The sequence below is a fragment of the Maniola hyperantus genome, chromosome 21, assembly GCF_902806685.2.
Source record: "Maniola hyperantus chromosome 21, iAphHyp1.2, whole genome shotgun sequence".
Classification (NCBI taxonomy): domain Eukaryota; kingdom Metazoa; phylum Arthropoda; class Insecta; order Lepidoptera; family Nymphalidae; genus Maniola; species Maniola hyperantus.
The window spans coordinates 10,997,281-11,019,429 of NC_048556.1; the positions used below are offsets into that span (position 1 = coordinate 10,997,281).

Consider the following 22,149-nt stretch of genomic DNA (forward strand, 5'->3'; position numbering starts at 1 on the left):
TTCATAATACATTATTAACTGACATTTTTACCGGCCAATCCCCTCCTGTGTCTCCTTCAAGCTACTTGAGACTGGCAAAGTGCATTGCGCTGACATGGCACTGAAAAAGGCCATAATATTAAGTAAAGAAGAAGAACATATTACATTTAACATTAATAAGAAGAGGATGTGAACACTCTAAAATTTAGTTGTGCTCAGAATCAGTACCAATTGTGCATTCATCATGGCTTCAACGACTTAGCTCCTTAACTCGTGACGCACTAGAACCAAAATTGAAATCCTTGACTTTCTGCGACCGTGCGTCTTAGGAAGGTCGCCCATGGTAACTTTTTGCAGCGCCGTGCCGTTTGGAAAAAGTCGCCGTGGGTGACCTCCCTCGTCTTAATCAAATACTGATCGTGATGGAGGAGAATATTGCGTATTGACACTGTTTAATCCGCACACGATTTTAGCTTCTATTTTTATGACCTTAGGTGTTAATGCGGCGTCAATGATTTTTATCGTATGTTCAGTCTTGTTGTTTATATTATGTTCAGGTGTTTGTACAAGTGTCGTCGCACATGTTTTTGTGTTCTCTGTGCAAGTTGGCGCGTGCGCTTCTGTGACTTTATCAGAGATGTTGCTAGCCGAAGAATAAATATCACTATAAATAGTTTTACTTGGAAACGTGTCTTTTATTCGTACTCGTATTTGCTGTCTATGTAATACTTATTGTTATACTAGCTTATGCTCGCGCATGCTATTATAACGTAGACATCCGCTAAGAAAGGATTTTTGAAAGTTAAATCCCTAAAGGGTAAAACGGGTTTGAAATTTGTGTAGTCCACGCGGACAAGTCGCGGGGATAAACTAGTGACTAATAAAAAGAAAGTAGACAACGCTAGCTTATTTCTCTTCTATAAATTTGAAGGAGAAAAATGTTTGTTTGGGTCTAACGATTAATTTGAATCTGGACTAAAAGCTAGAATCTAGATTGAGGAGGTTGAACTTTTGTTATTTGGTACGCGTCAGAAATTGGGTTTTGATATAGGGAGGTACACTGTATGAACTAAATTTTGTTTTCACAAGTATAGTGCGCGACGAGTCGAGATGGCAATGGCGATGTTTCACAGCTCAAACTACTGGACGGATCGGGCTGAAATTTGGCATGCAGATAGCTGTTATGACGTAGACATCCGCTAGGAAAGGATTCTTGAAAATTCAACCCTGGGGAGGGGGGGGGGGGGGGGGGTAAAATAGGGATTCAAAATTTGTTTAGTCCACGCGGATGAAGTCGCGGGCATAAGCTAGTATTTAATAAGTCTCCTTTGCAACTAATATACAATGGCACGTATCTTCAACCGCGAAGGCTTAAGACGCGTGCCATTCCGTCCACTATCATTAATAATAGTGTTTCTATAAATAATAGTAGGTACATTGATATACTTAGCATCAAATGGCTTATTTATTTTCTGTTTTTATAAGATGATTTCCCGTCTCAAAAGTAAATATAAGTCTCTGCCAAATTTCTCCAAGACCGTTTCATTGAAAGCATTGAAAGCCAACAAACTGACGGAAAACGTTTCATTTTAGCTTATAATTTAAAATCTTTTCCGAAACTATTAAATTACCTACATTTTAATTTTACTGACAATCTTGTACTGAATGTATTAATGTAAATTAACCTTATTGAAGTATTCGATTATGCACTCTATTTTCTTCGCCTTAGGAACTGTAGGTGTTTTAACTCTTAACAGTTGTCTTAACGTTGTACAAATTAATGTGGGAACATTACATAGACCATGACATTGGGGCCGATTCTCTAGTACACAATCTCTAAACTAAACTAAATTAATAGGTCTAAATCTAGTGCTCTCCTTTTCCGCAAGCAACATTATGAAAGGGATAGCAATAGATTTAGACGTGCCATTTTAGTTTAGTTTAGAGATTGTGTACAACGGAATTAGCCACAGTATAGGCCGTTGTTTTAACAGTTGCCATCCGAACGTAGGCTTCACAGGTCGAATCTAACGCACAAGTCACCAAACAAACTTAAATTTACTATTAAAAAAGGAATATTCAATCAAATATGTGCCTAATGTGCAGATAATAAGAGTGTTAGAGAAATAATTCAAGAGTAACAGGAAGAGATTATCGGAATGAAGAAAAACCAATATCAATGTGTAAGTAGATACACAAATGATAATCAAAATTGAACTTAAAAGTGAGGGTAATAAGAGTGATAGAAGTGACGTTAATAGAGCCTTATTTGTACGTAGTGAAAGTTTTTAATTTGTTCGGAAAGCTTTGGGTTTTGATAGACCGTATTGCGACGTGTTAAGACTCAAATTTGTGTGTGGAAACCGTGTCGATCGCAATAGAGTTGCAGTGTTAAATGAACATTCCGCTGGTATGTCAGCTGTGTGTATTTTAAATGGCTTTGATTCAACTCTCGACTTACTGACTAAATATTTTCTACTAGATGATGTGGATTTAGTTTTTTAGGTTATAAAATTCCAATGGGAACTCTTTCATTTTCCAGGATCAAAAGTTGCCTATGCCAATTTCCGGGATGCAAGCTACCTATGTACCAAACATCGAATAAATCGGTTAAACGGGTGGGCCTTTAAGAACCCCGTGGGAACTCTTTCATTTTCCGAGATAAAAAGTATAAAGTAAGCGTAGGTATGTCCTTCCCCGGGATGTAAGCTAACTCTATACCTCAAAATTGGTTAACGGCCCAACGGCCGTGAAAAGCTAGCAGACAGACAGACAAACACACTTTCGCATTTATAATATTAGTATGGATCTATTTTGTTGGGATATTTAGATTTTAGAATTTATAGGAAAAATATCAGTAAAAAGAAAAACTTGGACGTCCTGTTTGAGATATATATTTGAAGTGTGTTAAAAAGTCATCGAACGTAAAACAAAGGATTTTAGAAAAAATAAGAATAAGAATATATTTAAATATAAACAATTTAGTTTACAGCCAGTTCCAACATATTTTATACCTTCAAGTCAAGCGTGAAAACTTGAATACGCATCTTCTAGGCAAGCGCGCTCCATCTTAGGCTGCATTGTCACTTGCCAGAAGGTTTGATTGCAGCCAAGCGCTAGTCTTCAAATTTAAAAAAACTTCTAAATAGAAAGAAAGAAAAAAAAAACGTTTATTTACCAAACTGTGCCACACATCACATCTTAAAACTAAGAGCTGTAAGGCGATTGTCTAAAACCTGCATCAATCATTATTACAATCTCAATTGTTCTGATTGGCTGAATTTGTGCGATTCTTGTTGCAACAATGCATTGTGGCCAATAGTGAGCGAGCGTTAACCAATCAAAGATGATTGCGATCGTGACATTGTAGCTGTCGCCTGTCATTATCCCACAATCGCGCAGCTGGTAACTCTGTTAATAAGGTTAAATACGTACATCTTAGCTTCCTTACTCATAGTTGAGCTAAAATTTTACCACGAAACGTTATGATTCCATACATATAAGTGAGATTAAATTAGATTAAATCTTATCTTATTTGCATTTGACACGAATGGCATTAAGTACTATTTCTGTATTTCTATTTATACATCCGTGTGTTTTCAGAAGATTACGATCGGACCTATTGTTCCGATTTCATTTTTCTCGTATCCATTTCAAACGAAATGGCGTTGTATATTTTACATCTATCCATTTCTAAATATAATTTCATTTTATTGCGTGATTAGCTTATGCTCGCGACTTCGTCCGCGTGGACTACACCAATTTCGAATCCTTATTTCACCCCTTAGGGGTGGAATTTTCAAAAATCCTTTCTTAACGGATGCCTACGTCATAATAGCTATCTGCATGCCGCCATAATATGCCTACGTCATAATAGCCCGATCCATCCAGTAATTTGAGCTGTGCGTTGCTAGATCAGTCAGTCAGTCAGTCAGTCACCTTTCCTTTTATATATTTAGACATTGCTCATTTTAGGCCAGTAAATAAAGCCGGTTTTTTTTTGGTCAATCTCGCACTAAATTTCCGTTCCAATTTTATTTTATTTTTAGGTTAAGGGTCACTTACTGGCCATAAAAATTTTGCATTTTCTGTCAGTATTTTGTGATGCTGACAGATCCAGGTGGAGCTTCGATCGCAATCTTAAAGGAAAGTTTTTGGCCGATATCTCGAAAACCATCCACTTTAGGTCAAAAGTTATGCATAGCATCATTGTAGAAAATAGAATTCGCATCTTTTGTTTCCTGTACTAAACTAAACTTAAACTTTTTGTTAAACTTTCCGTTTACGATTTATGGCCGATTGAATGAACCGGTTTTTCTATTTCGGCCGATAACTTTTAAAATATTGGAAAAACGGGTTCATTAAATCGGCCATAAATCGTAAACGGTAAGTTTTACAAAAAAGTTTACAGGAAACAAAAGATGGGCAATTCTATTTTCTACAATAATGGTTTCTGTTGCCCTAAAGTGGATAGTTTCCGAGATATCAGCCAAAAACTTTTCCTCAAGATTGCGATCGAAGCTCCACCTGGATCTGTCAGCATTTTGTGATTGTATGGTCAGTAAGTGACCCTTAACCTAAAAAAAAATTAAAATTGGACCGGAAATTTAGATGCTCTATTTACTGGACTATTTGGCTTGTTTCTAAATCGCAAAACATCTCTGACGTCATTAATCATGTTATCTATAAACAATACATCATTTAACAAGGTCACTAGACTAGTAACTAGATTTCTTATCAGTCTAAGGTTTTTGCTGATTTTTGAAATTTATTTTGCTGTAGTAGAATTTATTAATAATTATTTATTAGTATTACATATGTGCCTAAAATCTATTTAGGTACACCAGTTGCATTAGTAATTTCAAATTGCATAAACTACTGGTAAGAATTTTTTATGACTCTTTTAGGAAGGATCCCTGGGAGTCTGAATTAAAAATGGCGACCACATTCTGCATTGTTAGTCGCCATTTTGAATTTAAAGGGGAATGTGTTTGTCATATCCTACGATTTTTCTATCCTACTAGGGTATGCTCGCGACTTCGTCCGCGTGGACTACACAAATTTCAAATCCCTATTTCACCCCCTTACGGGTTGAGTTTTCAACAATCCTTTCTTAGCGGATGCCTACGTAATAATAGCAATCTGCATGCAGCTTGTTTGAGCTGTGCGTTGATAGATCAGTCAGTCAGCTTTTCCTTTTATATATTTAGATTAGTTTTCTATTTCAGACTTCCAAGTTCGATTTTCTCAATTTTTTTTTTTTTAATAAAGATTAGCCCAGTTTATTACTGACTAATATTCCCCTTTCCCCTCCAATTAAGCGTAAAGCTTGTGTTAGGAGTAGGTACGACGATAGTGCAACGGGTGGGATTTGAACCGGCGACCTATCGGTTTTCAGTCTGCTCCTGTAACCGTTGAGCTATCGAGGCTCAATTTCATACGTGATAATTATTATTATTAGTTAAAGATACTTGAAATTCTATGATATTTGTTTGTGTGACCGGACATTCACAATCCAACCAAGGTAATGATGTTATTGTATTGATTGACGTTGCTACTTGGTATGTGGCATTGTTTAGATTATATCAGCAATCTTATCTTTTACCTTTGGAAGCAGAGGGTTTTGTTTTAGTTGTATGTTCCGAATTACTTTTGACTAGCTGATGCCCGCGACTTCGTCCGCGTGGACTACACAAATTTTAAACCCCCTATTTCACCCCCTTAGGGGTTGAATTTTCAAAAATCCTTTCTTAGCGGATGCTTACGTCATAATAACTTTCTGCATGCCAAATATCAGCCTGATCCGTCCAGTAGTTTGAGCTGTGCGTTGATAGATCAGTCAGTCAATCAGTCACAGTTTCGAAAAAGTTTTTAATTTGATACTCACAGAATCTCGATTGGAAAAGTTTTTATTTTGAGACTTATTAGAATCTCAATCGTCAAAGTTTCTATTTTGAGACTTACTAGAATCTTAATTGAAAGAGTTTTTATCCTATGATAATATTTTTTATATTGCTGTATTGAGACGGCGCGCTTCACAACACTTTTGTCCATGCATTCAATACGTGTTTGATCTGATAAGGGCGCTGATAAGAGAACCAATTATGCGCCGCCCACTCACTCACACTCTCTATACATTGATCAGGTAGCGGGCTACAATAGTTACATCAGTACTTCAAGGGCAGTCCTGTAACACGCCCGCGTTTACGCGAAGTAACTCAAAAAAATCCGATCACAGTGCCAAAAATATCGTTTTATTATTTATTACTTACCTACTAAATAAATAAAACTAATTACCATTGAAGATTGCAGTACTTGATGCGGTGGTTGTAAATGTAATTAATTTATATTATATTGTTATTTAAAAATTATTTCGTTCAAGTAGAAATCTGCCAGCGGAAAATTACTTAAACGTTTAGTTTGACCGGGATATAATGTTATTATACTTATCGATCCCAATCCTTACTTATTAAATGCTTAATCCCAATACTTATTTCATGTTATAAATGCGAAAGTGTGTGTCTGTTATGTTACCACAAATCACAGACTGGTCTGTGTTTGTCACCTTAGCACGGCTTCACTGCTGAACTTGAAGTTTGGAAAACTTGCTAGAGTCGTTCGTTCTGCTAGAGATTTTGTGCACTTGAATTTGTGGTACAGTTCTTGCAATACACGAAGACGAGTGAACTTTACTTGTGGTAACGTCGTTTACATGGTCATTGCGTAAGTGTGCGTGCATGTCGGACCAATCAGTCGCGAGCAAGCGCTGTCAAACGCACACATTTAGTGTACCTTACGTATACCGATACGACTCAAACACAAGCATGAGTCAGTGGCCTTCGTGAAATGCAAGAACTATACTGCTGGACAAGCATTTCGAAACTTCTTCATTTGTTTTAGTTTCGCAGTATCCAGTACGACACCGTTGCCTCGTTAAATAATTTGTACATTAAAAAAGTAAAAGTCAGACCGGTTTTTTACACAAGCGTTATATTTAGATTTTATATTACCTACTAGCTGACGCCCGCGACTTCGTCTGCGTGGAATTCGGTTTTTTTTTAAATCCCGTGGGAACTCTTTGATTTTCCGTGATAAAAAGTAGCCTATGTCACTCTGAAGGTCTTTTTTTTAAAGAATATTAGCCATATTAAATTACTAATATTCCCCTTTCCTCTCCAATTAAGCGTCAGGCTTGTGCTAGGAATAGGTACGAGAATAGTGCAACGGGCGGGATTTGAACCGTCGACCTTTCGGTTTTCAGTCCACTCCTGTACCGGTTGAGCTATTGAGGTCGCTTTATCTATACCCATGCAAAAAATCAAGTCAATCCGTTGCACCGTTGCGACGTGATTGAAGGACAAACCAACAAACAAACAAACACACTTTCGCATTTATAATAAGGGTACGGATTATAAACGGAAATACGGTAACGGGCGTATACATTTCGTTACGGCAATGCGGTGATAAAGTTTAATTTTACCGCGCGATTATGGCCGGTTTTAATTTTCAAGTCGTGTGTAAACAGCTTCCGCTGGCAAGATTTATAATTTTAAACTAGCTTATGCTCGCGACTTCGCCCGCATGGATAACACAAATTTCAAACCCCTATTTCACCCCCTTAGGAGTTGAATTTTGCAAAAATCTTTTCTTATCGGATGCCTAAGTCATAATAGCTATCTGCATGCCAAATTTTAGCCCGATCCGTCGACGTATACGCAGTGGCGTGCATAGGGTTTAAAGCCAGGGTAAGCATTAGTTAGGTAAGCAAGCCAAAGGATAATGAGCATTAAGAAATTTCAACTGAGTTAACTATTTCTTGGGTAAGCAGCGCTTTTATGCCTCTATGAGTTGCACGCCACTGCGTATACGTTACGTTACTTTACGCCAATGTGGTGATAAAGTTTGATTTTACCGCGCGATTATGGCCGGTTTTGAATTTCAAGTCGTCAGTACGAGATTTTGTCTCGCCAACGTTGATAGTATTCGAGTGTCGAAACACTTCCGCATTATAGTAAACTGGATCTTAACTGCCTTGTTTTAAGCTCAAGTTTGTCTACACATCTTCAGCCAGCACTCCAAGCGGAAACGTTGCGAAATTAAAATCAGTGGCATTGAATTTTTGACTTAGATTCAAGGCTCTTTAGGTCCATTTTATTTTGACGTTATTGTGTTTCGAATCTCAAATACTATCAACGCTGGTGAGACATAAAGTCTCGTACTAAGCGTACCGACTGTAACAGCTTCCGCTGGTAAGATTTGTAATTTTTAACCGACTTCAAAAAAGGAGGAGGTTCTCAATTCGTCGGAATCTTTTTTTTTTTAATATCTCGCTATCTGTTTGGATGTCGAATATTTTATCTGCTGATCTCATTCTAATCTCGAATAGATAAGTTCATTTTAGATATGAACAGTTAACAGTCAGGTCGCAAGAACCTGCGCACGCGTCAAAAAATCTAAACAATAGGGTTCGTGGTATTCTCCGTGGGTGACCAATCAACAGTAGCTATGCTGTACTGTTTTGTGCTATAATATTATAAATGCGAAATTGTGTTTGTTTGTTGGTTTGTCCTTCAATCACGTCGCAACGATGCAACGGATTTTTTTACGTGGACATAGTTGAAGACCTGAAGAAAGACATCAAATCAAAGAGTTCTTGCTGGATTTAAAAAACCCTAAATCCACGCGGACGAAGTCGCGGGCGTCAGCTAGTATTATATAATAATTTTATGTTCACGCGTCTATCGCGGGCCAGAGTTATGGCGGCGATTCGCACGCCAGTGTAGAGCGAGCTTTACACGATATACTTAGGCTTTGTTAACGGAGACGCGGGGCGTTGCGCGTCGCGTGTGGCGTGGCGTCTGACGGCGCGTCGTACGTTTTTTTTTGTTTACGGTGAGGCGGCGCGTGAAGCGGCACTTAGCATCGCACGCGTAATCACAAACATATGGTAATATACGATGTTGTTCATAGAGATGCGAAGCGGGAAGAGTGGCGGTGCCTGCGGCGTTGCACGCGTCGGGCGCGTCTGCGTTATGCGATTTCCAAATAAAGACTGGCAGAAGGTTCCGCTGCGCGCATCGCTTCATCGAGAATTGCCGCCGCGTGCGCCGCCACGATGAACGCCGCGTGGGACGCGTCGATGCCATCCGCGGGCTCGGCCGCAAAAAACGCTCCATCTCAAACAAACGCGTATAAAATTGCTTCTCCGTAAACGCACTCATACAACGCCATATGTTTAAACTAGCTTATGCTCGCGACTTCTTCCGCGTGGACTACAAAATTTCAAAACCCTATTTCACCCCCTTAGGAGTTGAATTTTCAAAAATCCTTTCTTAGCGGATGCCTACGTCATAATAGCTATCTGCATGCCAAATTTCAGCCCGATCCGTCCAGTAGTTTGAGCTGTGCGTTGATAGATCAGTCAGTCAGTCAGTCAGTCATTCAGTCAGTCAGTCAGTCAGTCAGTCAGTCAGTCACCTTTTCCTTTTATATATATAGATTCAGTGCGGGCCGCGCCACCCATCGCAACGCGACGCCCCGCGTCTCCGTAAACGAGGCCTTATAGTCCGCGACAGGTCGAGACGGCAATCTTCGTATAAGTTCCCTCATCCATTGCCATTTCGACCTGTCGCGTACTAAGTATAGCTAAAAACTGCCTATCACTTGCGAATTTTATAACATTCATAGTTTATACTAAAACAAACAAATAAATGCGATAAAACTTTTTAAATAGTTTTCGCTTCTAAATTCCCCCTCTTTTACCCGTAGATAACATTTTGAGTTGGAGCACGTACCTACTTAGTGCTATAAAGTGTCAAGTACTGACATCCTGGTTAGCGCCTACCGAGGCCGTTGTATAGAGATCCTAGGAACCCACTGCTTCCGGAAAATGCCTACGCTTATCGCTGAGAGGCTGTTGACGAAGCTGCAATGGATTGTAAGTACCTACCTACTGTTTGTGTTGTTCCCAGATTTCTTAAGAATTCATCACCATCATCATCATCATTATCAAAGTTATGTTTTCCGCCGAAATACCTATATGACGTTTTGTCGGTCTCAACGACTGAGACAATGCTCTACAAATTTGCTATCTCCTTCTAAACGACGATGTACATTACTTTCGACCGTGTACTGTACCCAGGTACTTGACTTACTCAAACGTTAAGGAATAATATTTAATAAATAGTAAATACTACATGATTCCCGCGTCTTCGCTTGCGTGAATTTAGGTTTTTTAAACATGTGGGAACATTTTGATTTTCTGTGATAGGCAAAGTGTGTGGTCCGCCCCTTGAATAACCCCATGTTGAAATCTAGTGGGAACAATTATGGAGAACTGTCAGGTTGTTGTTGTTTTCCTTTAGCAAGTTATATTAGCTAGCCTCGATAGCTCAACGGTTAAAGGAGCGGACTGAAAACCGAAAGGTCGCCGGTTCAAATCCCACCCGTTGCACTATTGTAGTGTCTACTCCTAGCACAAGCTTTACGCTTAGTTGGAGGGGAAAGGGGAATATTAGTCAGCCATTAACTTGGCTAATATTCTTTAAAAAACAACTTCGAAAAGTGACGTGCCCGGGATTCCCGATTAGGACATAATATGGCTATCAATGCTTAAAAATATTGAGTAATAAATCAATCATCCTTGATAAAATAATTAATAATTACATATTAGAGTTAGACAAATAAAAATACCTATCATTAGTCGCGTCCAGACCGACTGAGTACGGCTCGCGAGCCCACGCTCGTATCTTGCTCGCACCTGAGGCAAAGAAAGAAAAATTGCACGCGGGCCTTTCAAGCCCAGCTAGGTGATTCTCTAACTCAGTGTCTAACAATATAGCCACCGAGGTTGGTTGGTTCTACATTGCTGCTTCACTGGGTGATATCAAAATGTTTTTTCGTAGAAAACCTTCAACGGATTAAAAAACCGGCCAAGTGCGAATCAGGCTCGCGCAATGAGGGTTCCGTACTACAGTCGTATTTTTTCGACATTTTGCACGATAATTCAAAAACTATGATGCATAAAAACAAATAAAAATCTGTTTTAGAATGTACAGATGAAGGCCTTTCTTTTGATACCCCACTTGATATAGTTATCTCACTTCGAAAGTTGAAAATACTAATTATTAGTTCATGACCACAATTTTTTTTTGTGTGATCTAACCCTAAATTCACGGTTTTCAGATTTTTCCCCAAATGTCAGCTATAAGATCTACCTACCTGCCAAATTTCATGATTCTAGGTCAACGGGAAGTGCCCTGTAGGTTTCTTGACAGACAGACAGACAACAAAGTGATCCTATAAGGGTTCCGTTTTTCCTTTTGAGGTACGGAACCCTAAAAATAAGCTCGGTGGCTATCATTCAGTGTTGGAAACTGAGTTAGCGAATCACCCTGCTGGTGAGCCAGTTTGAGCAGTTAGGTTCTCTCGCGTCTAGTTTAGTTTGCTCTGGCTTGCGAGCATCCTCACATCCAGGCGAGTAGCTCAGACTGAGGCACTTTTAGACAAATAAAAATACCTATCATTAGCCGCGTCCAGACCTACTTAGCACGGCTCGCGAGCCACGCTCGGGCTTCCTGCTCGCATCTGAGGCAAAAAACATTTGAGCCAGTTAGTTTCTCTCGAGTCTAGTTTAATTTGCTCCGGCTTGCGAGGGCTGGTTGAGGCATTTTTGAGAATCGGTGAAAACCGACAACGTATGGCTTACGGTCGAGCAGCGCTCGGCCGAGGTAACGTGCGCCCACACCGGCCGAGGCATATTGAGCTCGCGAGGCTGCCTCGCAAGTCGCAAGCCGTGCTCGGTCAGTTTGGACGCGGCTATTGAAATACTAGTTATTTATATCACTAACGATTAACCCAATGATTACGAAAGTGGACCGGTGATATTTTATTGCCGTTTCCATTACAAGTAATATGTTAGCTTGCATTGCAACCGCAAATAATTACAACTTATTACTACGATTATTACTGGGAGTGTCGGTAATTAAAATACCTACTTAGTTTAGGAACCACTTTTTGTAATCAATCCTGTATTTTGTTGAGAAATCAGTGCCAATCACACTAAGAAAGGATTTTTTCGAAATTCCAGTCCTAAGTGGGTTAAATGGGGGTTTGAAATTTACGCGGGCATGAGTTATAGAGAGAGATTTATAAAACTCTCTGGCAGGAGATTGCCACGATGCTAAGCGTCTGCCAATGCATGACGTGATTTCTAATACTATTCCTGATAAAATATAAAAAAATTACACTTATTACTTTGACGTAAGATTTTTTACACCTTTGTTACATAATTAATCTGAGTTTGTTACCTATTATCTGCCAAAGCCAGTCTATTAGTAAACGATAACTACACAATGTATTTTAAAAACAATTTGAAACACAAATAATTAATTTGTCCCTGATGGCGTCCGGGAATCGAATCCGGAACCCGGTTCGGTAAACGACCTCGGTTATTTCTCTTCACCGATCTCGTTACATTGACGAGATCAGACGGAACGTTACGAGTACAATTACAAACATCCTGAATTCCCGCTGCTCTGCTATGAATCATTGCGTTTTTACGTCCGACTCCAGTGAACAATTTAGATAAAACTTTTATATATTTATACAAGTTAGCTCTTGACTGCAATCTCACCTGGTGGTAAGTGATGATGCAGTCTAAGATGATAGCGGGCTAACCTGAAAGGGGTATGACAGTTTTTATTAAACCCATACCCCTTTGGTATACTTTATTTCACGATATTTAGAATCCACACTAAGTACCTAATTCTATAAATGCGAAAGTGTGTCTGTCTGCTAGCTGATATTTATTTTCTACAAAATTACATACAAACAATATATAAATGACAAGATATGCCCAAGCGAACAAAATTTTTCACGGTTTTGGAACCAAATAAATCAGCGCCACCTCTTATATACTAATGAACGACCCGTTTGAAATCCAGACGTCACTGAGGTTGCATTGGTGCTAAAGCACCACTGAGTCGGTGCCATTTTGTTTGATCAATGGCCCTAGGTGCATACGAAGTATTATACTTAGTCAATGCATACTGAAATTGACTTACACAGAACCATTCCTCTACGTAGTAGATATCTAAAAATATGTATATAAAAGGAAAACGTGACTGACTGACTGACTGATCTATCAACGCACAGCTCAAACTACTGGACGGATCGGGCTGAAATTTGGCATGCAGATAGCCTATTATGACGTAGGCATCCGCTAAGAAAGTATTTTAGAAAATTCAACCTTTAAGGGTAATATAGGGGTTTGAAATTTGTGTAGTCCACGCGGACGAAGTCGCGAGCAGAAGCTTGTAGGCTTACATAAAAGCATCATCTAGTAAATGGATAACACAGTCGTCAATATAGCAAAGCCACCCATATAGGGAAAACAATGAGGATTGTCCTTAGGTCATTCAGGTGCTGGACCTTCGCCAGAAGCCATGATTTAGTTGAGTCCCTGTAGCATCTGACGTCAAATGATGACCATAAGTTGGTTCAAGTTAAAAACTTAAGCGTGCTACCTGAACCTATTAAATGTATTATTGAAATGAAATAAGTGAAAAGCAAAAGTCATTTATTTCGACCTTAGAGGTCATATTTTGTTAGTAAAGGCACATATCATATTGTATTAATCTTATGTTAGTAATTCCTAATTATTTTATTTATTGCAAAAAATAAGTAATCTCTAACTACCTAATAATTAATTAAAATGTAATTGCAATTAAAAATAGGATTTTCCGAAATTCCGCTCGACCGAAGCTGGGATTTGAAAGTTGATGAAATTATCACCAAATCTATAAGTAGTTCATTTGCAATTTGCAATGGTGCCTATGTCAATCTTAGTAGGTAACCTAAATATCTATATATATTATATAAAAGGGAAAGGTGACTGACTGATCTATCAACGCACAGCTCAAACTACTGGACAGATCAAGCTGAAATTTGGCATGCAGATAGCTATTATGACATAGACATCCGCTAAGAAAGGATTTTTGAAAATTCAACCCCTATGGGCGTAAAATAAAGGTTTGAAATTTGTGTAGTCCGCGCGGATGAAGTCGCGAGCATAAGAGGGTCTTCCAAAATTCGTAAATACGATGTCAATTTTTACTTTTAAGGTAGCTCAGTTCGGTGCTTTCTCCATACAAACGTAGGAGGGAAAATACAACAATATTCGATATTGTACGCCCAAAACTAAGAATTATATCGATTTATCTCGTCATTATCTAGGTTTATTGATGTATAAAATATTGAAAAAAATATTGATTTAAAAGTTACGAGGCTCAAAAGATTTCTATTTTAACACTAAATTAATGACAACTTTGGGCGTAAATAAATAAGATTAGGGATATGAAAATTCTAAAAAAATTTATCATTAGACGTTGTTTATTTATTCATTAGTTGAAATAACTTTACTTTGCAAACATAAATTCAGCAGTTTTTTCTCAAAAATACTTTTCCTAAACCCTTTTCGCGCGCTTGATTTCAGTGAAAATCATCGTGCCTCTCAACTTTCTCATACAATGTCAAGTGAAAAGCAAACATGTTACCCACGTGCGCTGCCAATTTCGGTCGAGCGTCCTGCGTCACCTTAAGTTTGCTTACCATTTTAATTATAGATTTTACTAAAAAGTACGAAGTTATGACGTCACATCTACGTATTTCTAGTTCGATAAAAAGTTGCTGATTAGACTAATCCAGGCCCCATCCCTATTGAATTGCAAACTTTATAATAAACATCGCACTAATCTAATGGATATGACATTGGTGTTTCGCAACTCTCAAGATGCCCTGATAACCTCTTTGATCATTTATTTCATTGATATCTGAATCTAGACCAGGACGCCCAGAAGGTCACCCGCTGGATCTTCGCCAATTGGATACATTAAATTGACCCCGACCTTCTCGTGATCTGTCGTTTAGCTTTAAATACAAATTTATGGATACAGCCATTTAGCATGTTTGATTTTGGCCTTCGAAATGTTTGTATGGTGGAAAATATATTTTCAAGGTAAACGTTTATTTTTGTAATTAGATAAGCTTGTGTCCATGTAACTATCGATATTGAATCGTAATAACAATAATATTTTGATAACCTCCTCCTTTTTTTGAAGTGGGTTAAAAATACTATATTTTTAACCCACTTCAAAAAAAGGAGGAGGTTCTCAATTCGTCGGAATGTTTTTTTTTATTTTTTATGTATGTTTCCTGATTACTCGAAGACGCCTGAACCGATTTTGAAAATTCTTTTTTTATTTGAAAGGGTATACTTCCAATGTGATGATCCCATTAAAATTTGGTGAAGATCTGATTAACATAACAAATAAAAACCGACTTCACTACCGTACCGTGTTTGTACTTTGTACACTAAAAATCAAAAATAATTTAATTTATTACCGAATATAATATTATGTATACAAGATTTAATATAGATCTATAATAATATTTTTGGGGTCGGTGCCAATAAGGTGCCGGTAATGGAGTCTGAAAAAAATAAACTATGAAGTACTTATAGACGATTCGCGCAGCTAATAAGCTAATTGGCACCGGACCCAAAAAATATTATTATAGAATTATAGAACATCGAGTCTATTTCCCGCGTAAGTTTGTAACTCGGCTCCAAACCCGCCGGAAACGGGCCTGTTTATACTGTGATTGTCATTATAATTTTCGCATTATGCCAGCAATGGTGGTGACTACAGACTCGTCATTCTGCTTCAGTTCCCTTGAGGACGCGTTGTGAAACGCTTTCGTTCATACCTAAATCGATTATTTCAAAAACTCTGTTAATAAATTAAATGTAGGTATTCCCAATAACTCTTTGAAAACAAAGTCAAGTATAATAATTACCATTTTAGGATTAATGTACGGAATTTAATATTCAGGATATAAATAGTATTTGGGTTTTCCTGCAAATAATTGTCGTGTTTTTGTGTAGTGTAGTCGAGAACGCGCGTGATATGGACCGATTTCGTTCATACAATATAACTCAATGATTTTAAGAACTCTTTGAAAACAAAGTCAAATATAATAATTATTACCGTTTTAGGTTGAATATACGGAATTGAAGTGTTTTATAATATTTAGAGGATATAAATAGTATTTGGAGTTTTCCTGCAAATAATACCTTGTGTTGTGTTTTGATGGCTTCAGTGAAGTCGAGGACGCTATAGTATGAACCGATTTCGTTAATACATAAATACATTGAATATTTTTATTGTGAGTTACGGAATTGAAGTAGATATGTATTTAGTGGTTATTTAAACTCCGGGGTTTTCCCACAAATAATAATTTTGTGTGAGTAAGTACAATCTAATAGGCATTAAACAATTTATGAACTGATGACTACACTAAATATGCGGTTAAATAATGGTGGACTTGTGTTGTTTCTAGTATTTTAGTTACTTAGTGTTTTTTTCATGGTGCTATCGATACAATGGTTGTATGGTACATCACTGATTGGAAAGTTGAGGTAAATTGAGAAGCTATTTTATGACTTATTACCTAATATGTAAGGCATGATTTTTAAGTTTGATTTATTCTCTTTCCATCCCAAGTAATCGTCATTATGTATGATGGAATCTCCTCTAAGCAGGCAGGTTTCATTATGTAACTACCAATTAAAAAACCGGCCAAGTGCGAGTCACGCTCGCACACTGAGGGTTCCGTACTACAGTCTTATTTTTTCGACATTTTGCACGAAAATTCAAAAACTATGATGCATAAAAATAAATAAAAATCTGTTTTAGAATGCACAGGGGAAGTCCCTTTCATATGATACCACACTTGATATAGTTATCTTTGATTGAACTTTGATAATTGAAAATACCTACTAATTATTAGTTAATGACCACAATTTAATTTTTTCTGTGTGATGTGACCACAAATTCACGGTTTTCAGATTTTTCCCCTAAAGCCAGCTATAAGACCTACCTACCTACCAAATTTCACGATTCTAGGTCACCGGGAAGTACCCTGTAGGTTTCTTGACAGACAGACAGACAACAAAGTGATCCTATAAGGGTTCCGTTTTTCCTTTATGGTACGGAACCCTAAAAAGGCTAACAATCTAAACTGTAGCGTCATTTTTTTTGAATCAATTTGTACATAGAGCAAGGATTTTCCTGTCTCTTCGTTCCGCCATTCACATAACAAAAAGCATTTTGTTTTCACGTGATAACCGTGGTACTAGTCCAAGAGCCGGTGGAAGAAGCGGACATTGTGTTAATACAACGTACTTAATTAAGTCCTCAAACGTACTTAGTTAAGTGCTCAAATGAGTAAATATAAAGAGGGATATTTTTATAACTTTAAAAGTCCCATCTCATTGGGGTCAGTTAGTTAGTTACAAAGCAAAAGGTGTCCAAATCGTGGAGAAAAGATGTATTTTGGTCTTGGAACATGGCACAGGATTATGATGATATGACGTACTTTACATTATAAATAGCAACATATTATGTTATGTTTTATACAATCCAACGTCAATGTATAACGTCTATTGAATTTTAATTCAAGTAACTTTTTCCCGCGATTTTCTTTTTGAAAATCCCGTTTGACCTCAAAATCCTTTCTTAGTGCTCCTCTAGAGTACCTACTCGAGAAATTTGCTCCAAACATGAAATCTCTAAGTCCACTGGTTTAGGCTATGGTTTCTTTTTCAGTCAGATTTTAAGGTAGAAAGAAGAAAGAAAAGACTTTTTTTTCCAAACTGTGCCACACATGACATCTTATAGCTAAGAGCTGGTTATTCCGGCGCTTCTTCCACCTGAGCATAAGCCCAACGCGCTTCAAGCAAAAGAAGCGCCGGAACAAACTGTCATGTGTAGCACAACCCGAAAAAGGGTCCCAGCTCAGCATTATGTTGTATGCCTTGATGCACAAGAACATACAGTGCTGATTTTCAGCTAGTACTCTGAACCGTTAGTTAAGTTACAGATACTTCCTATAAAATACTTTGACCAAATCGTTTACCAGCTCTTGGTGTACATTGGATTAGGTTTTCTTGTACATCTATCAATCAACTTGTACGCTCTAAAACCTGTACAAATAAAATTATTAACTTACGGATTTCCTTTTGTTCAGCTCTTTTTTGACGAGTGGCAGTTTTTTTTTGCTGACAGATTTGTGTTTGAGTAAGATCTTACCTGATCATGATGACGCAATCTAAGACTGAATCCACACCATCCATGTTATAAATGTCTGGTGGGAGGCTTCGGCCGTGGCTAGTTACCACCCTACCGGCAAAGCCGTGCCGCGAAGCGATTTAGCGTTCCGGTACGATGCCGCGTAGAAATCAAAGGATCATGGGTTTTAATAAAACTGCCGTACCCCTTCCAGGTTAGCCCGCTCTATTTTAGACTGCATCATCACTTGTCACCAGGTGAGATTGCAGTCAAGGGTTAACTTGTATCTGAATAATAAAAGGCGAAAGTGTGTTTGTTTGTTGGTTTGTCCTTCAATCACGTCGCAACGGAGCAAAGGATCTGTTGTGACGTGATTTTTAGCATGGGTATTGACTTCGTACCCGTGGATTTAGGTTTGTAAAAATCCCGTGGGAACTCTTTAATTTCCCGGGATAAAAAGTAGCCTATGTCACTCTCCAGGTCTTTAACTAGGCCCATGTAAAGAATCGCCTTGATCCGTTGCTCCGTTGAGACGTGATTGAAGGACAAACCAACAAACAGACACACTTTCGCATTTATAATAAGGGTATACTAATTAAATTTTTTATATTTATTTTATTTATTTATTTTTTATTTAGACAAAACGGAAAGTGAACAATTTACACCACACTTTTAGACCAAAGCACTAGATAAAAAGCCGAGACTGAATAGAATATAGATATCTACTCCCGTGCCTAAAGCCCTTCTGTCCTTCATCGCGCACAATGTTCCCACGCCTGCACTGCAGCGAAATCCGATCGCTGATAGCTGTAGGTACTAGGTATCGTACGAGTCGGTATGCTATAAACGAACTTCTCGGAATAATCGACGGCTCTTTTAAATCGATTTCGTCGTTTTAATCGATGTTTAAAACAACCGGATATTAAAGTGTAATGTACTTTAAGTGTAGTTTATAAAGTCATGATTGTTTTCTGTTCACTTTGTTCTACCAGCAACTCGATTGCGGTAAAATGACAGCTACAATGCAATATCACGATCGCAATCACCTCGGCGCGGCGGCTCGATTGCGGTAGAATGACAGCCTCCAATGTCACGATCGCAATCACCTCTTAATTGGTTGACGCTCGCTTACTATTCGCTACAATGCATTGTTGCAACAAGTATACCATAAATTCAGCTAATCACAACAATTGAGATTGTAATAATGATTAATGCAGGTTTTACGAAATCGACCTACTGCGGTAAAATGACAGCTACAATGTCACGATCGCAATCACCTCGTAATTGGTTGACACTTGACGCTCGCTTACCATTGGCTACAATGCATTGTCGCAACAAGAATACCATAAATTCAGCCAATCACAACAATTGCGATTGTAATATGGGTACCTTCAAGTCAAGAGTGAATGGGCAGGCAAGCGCGCTAAATCTTTGGCTGCATCATCACTTGCCACCAGATCTGATTGCAGCCAAGCGCTAGTCTATAAATTAAAAAAAATTATTGATGCCGTTTTTTCGGTGTTTTTTCCGTTTTTTCTGTGTCGATAAGTAGATTACTATTGAGCAGCTGTTTAACTGGAGGTTTCTGTTGTCCCCAGAGCGAACAGACGTCGCCGTTCCGCCGCTGGACGACGGGCAGCGGCTCCGGCTCCTCGTACCGCCATCACGACCACCGCGGCATCTATAGCAAGGTACACCTTTGTCCCCAGAGCGAACAGACGTCGCCGTTCCGCCGCTGGACGACGGGCAGCGGCTCCGGCTCCTCGTACCGCCATCACGACCACCGCGGCATCTATAGCAAGGTACACCTTTGTCCCCAGAGCGAACAGACGTCGCCGTTCCGCCGCTGGACGACGGGCAGCGGCTCCGGCTCCTCGTACCGCCATCACGACCACCGCGGCATCTATAGCAAGGTACACCTTTGTCCCCAGAGCGAACAGACGTCGCCGTTCCGCCGCTGGACGACGGGCAGCGGCTCCGGCTCCTCGTACCGCCATCACGACCACCGCGGCATCTATAGCAAGGTACACCTTTGTCCCCAGAGCGAACAGACGTCGCCGTTCCGCCGCTGGACGACGGGCAGCGGCTCCGGCTCCTCGTACCGCCATCACGACCACCGCGGCATCTATAGCAAGGTACACCTTTGTCCCCAGAGCGAACAGACGTCGCCGTTCCGCCGCTGGACGACGGGCAGCGGCTCCGGCTCCTCGTACCGCCATCACGACCACCGCGGCATCTATAGCAAGGTACACCTTTGTCCCCAGAGCGAACAGACGTCGCCGTTCCGCCGCTGGACGACGGGCAGCGGCTCCGGCTCCTCGTACCGCCATCACGACCACCGCGGCATCTATAGCAAGGTACACCTTTGTCCCCAGAGCGAACAGACGTCGCCGTTCCGCCGCTGGACGACGGGCAGCGGCTCCGGCTCCTCGTACCGCCATCACGACCACCGCGGCATCTATAGCAAGGTACCCTCATTTCATAAGTTTTTTTTTAATTTATTTATTTAGAAGGGAGAAATCCTCATGGACACCCAATTGGGTAGTGCCGGACTCTTACCGGTTAAAAATCCCTTCTGTCTCCCTGTTGGCCGTGTGGCTGCCTTTCAGCCTAAACACGGCTATTTCATAAGATTTGATCATACGTATAACTTGAATACCCAAGCAACAGTGAATAGGCATGTTCTAGGCAAGCGCACTCCAACTTAGACCTCATCATTGCTTTTTAGGGTTCGGAAAAACGGAACCCTTATAGGATCACTTTGTTGTCTGTCTGTCTGTCAAGAAACCTACAGGGTACTTCCCGTTCACCTAGAATCATGAACTTTGGCAGGTAGGTTAGTCTTATAGCAGACATTAGGGGAAAAATCTGAAAACCGTAAATTTGTGGTTACATCACACAAAAAAAAAAAATTGTGGTCATGAACTAATAATTAGTATTTTCAATTTTCCAAGTGGTTAAACGGGTATCCGTTATGGAGGAGGTAGGATATCACTGGTTCGGAGTCTTCGCTCTGGGCTGGTTTCCGCACTGAACAAACGTTTCCGTCTGTTGTGCGTTGGTTCGGAGTCTTACTTTTGGTACTGTCCACAGCAAATGAGCGAAGGCACGGCACCTTTGCCACAGAACACCAACGGCAGCTGCGGCGGGGTCGCGCGCTGGTCGCTAGGGCTGGAGCAGCTGCTGGCCGACTCTGCTGGCGCGGCCGCCTTCGCGCACTTCCTCGCTAAGGAGTTCGCTGCTGAGAACATTAGGTGAGTGAAGAGGTGGTCTCCTCACAGGAAATGCCCAGTGGGCATCACCCAAGTGATTCCAGTAGGGCGATTGTCGAAAACCTGCATCAATCATTATTACAATCTCAATTGTTCTGATTGGCTGAATTTGTGCCATTCTTGTTGCAACAATGCATTGTAGCCAATAGTGAGCGAGCATTAACCAATCAGAGATGATTGCGATCGTGACATTGTAGCTGTCAAACAACCGCGGTAGGGCCACAGATTAACTGAGGTTAGCTAACGATAAGTTTTGAATCACTACCCCTATTATAAATTGAGCCTCAATAGCTCAACCGGTAAAGGAGTGGACTGAAAACAGAAAGGTTGACGGTTCAAACCCCGCCCGTTGCATTATTGTCGTACCTACTCCTAGCACAAGCCTGACGCTTAGTTGGAGAGGAAAGGGGAATATTAGTCATTTAACATGGCTAATATTCTTCGTAAAAAAAAAAATTCGAAAGTGTGTTTCTTTGTTGGTTTATTGGTTTGTTGGTTTGTCCTTCAATCACGTCGCAACGGAGCAACGGATCGACGTGATTTTTTGCATGGGTATAGTTTAAGACCTGGAGAGTGACATATGCTACTTTTTATCCCGGAATATCAAAGAGTTCCCCCTTGATTTTTAAAAACCGAAATCCCACGGGTACGAAGTCGCGGGTATCAGCTAGTTGGTAGATATTTTTCTCCAAGAAAGCATCAACGGCAACTGTGGTTGGGAAGCCAGGTGGTTTTTAGGTCTGGAGCAAAAGCTGGCCGCTTGCGAGCAC

The 22,149-nt window shown here is 39.7% G+C and overlaps 1 protein-coding gene across 1 annotated transcript in view; it reads left to right on the forward strand.

Moving 5' to 3' along the window:
- The window catches only part of loco (locomotion defects), a 120,382-nt gene that overhangs the window by 82,108 nt on the left and 16,125 nt on the right, over positions 1-22,149 (forward strand). Inside the window, exons 4-5 of the mRNA XM_034980245.2 lie at positions 19,706-19,798; positions 21,201-21,361. Coding sequence (XP_034836136.1) covers positions 19,706-19,798; positions 21,201-21,361 — 254 coding nt within the window. The remainder of the gene's footprint in view (positions 1-19,705; positions 19,799-21,200; positions 21,362-22,149) is intronic.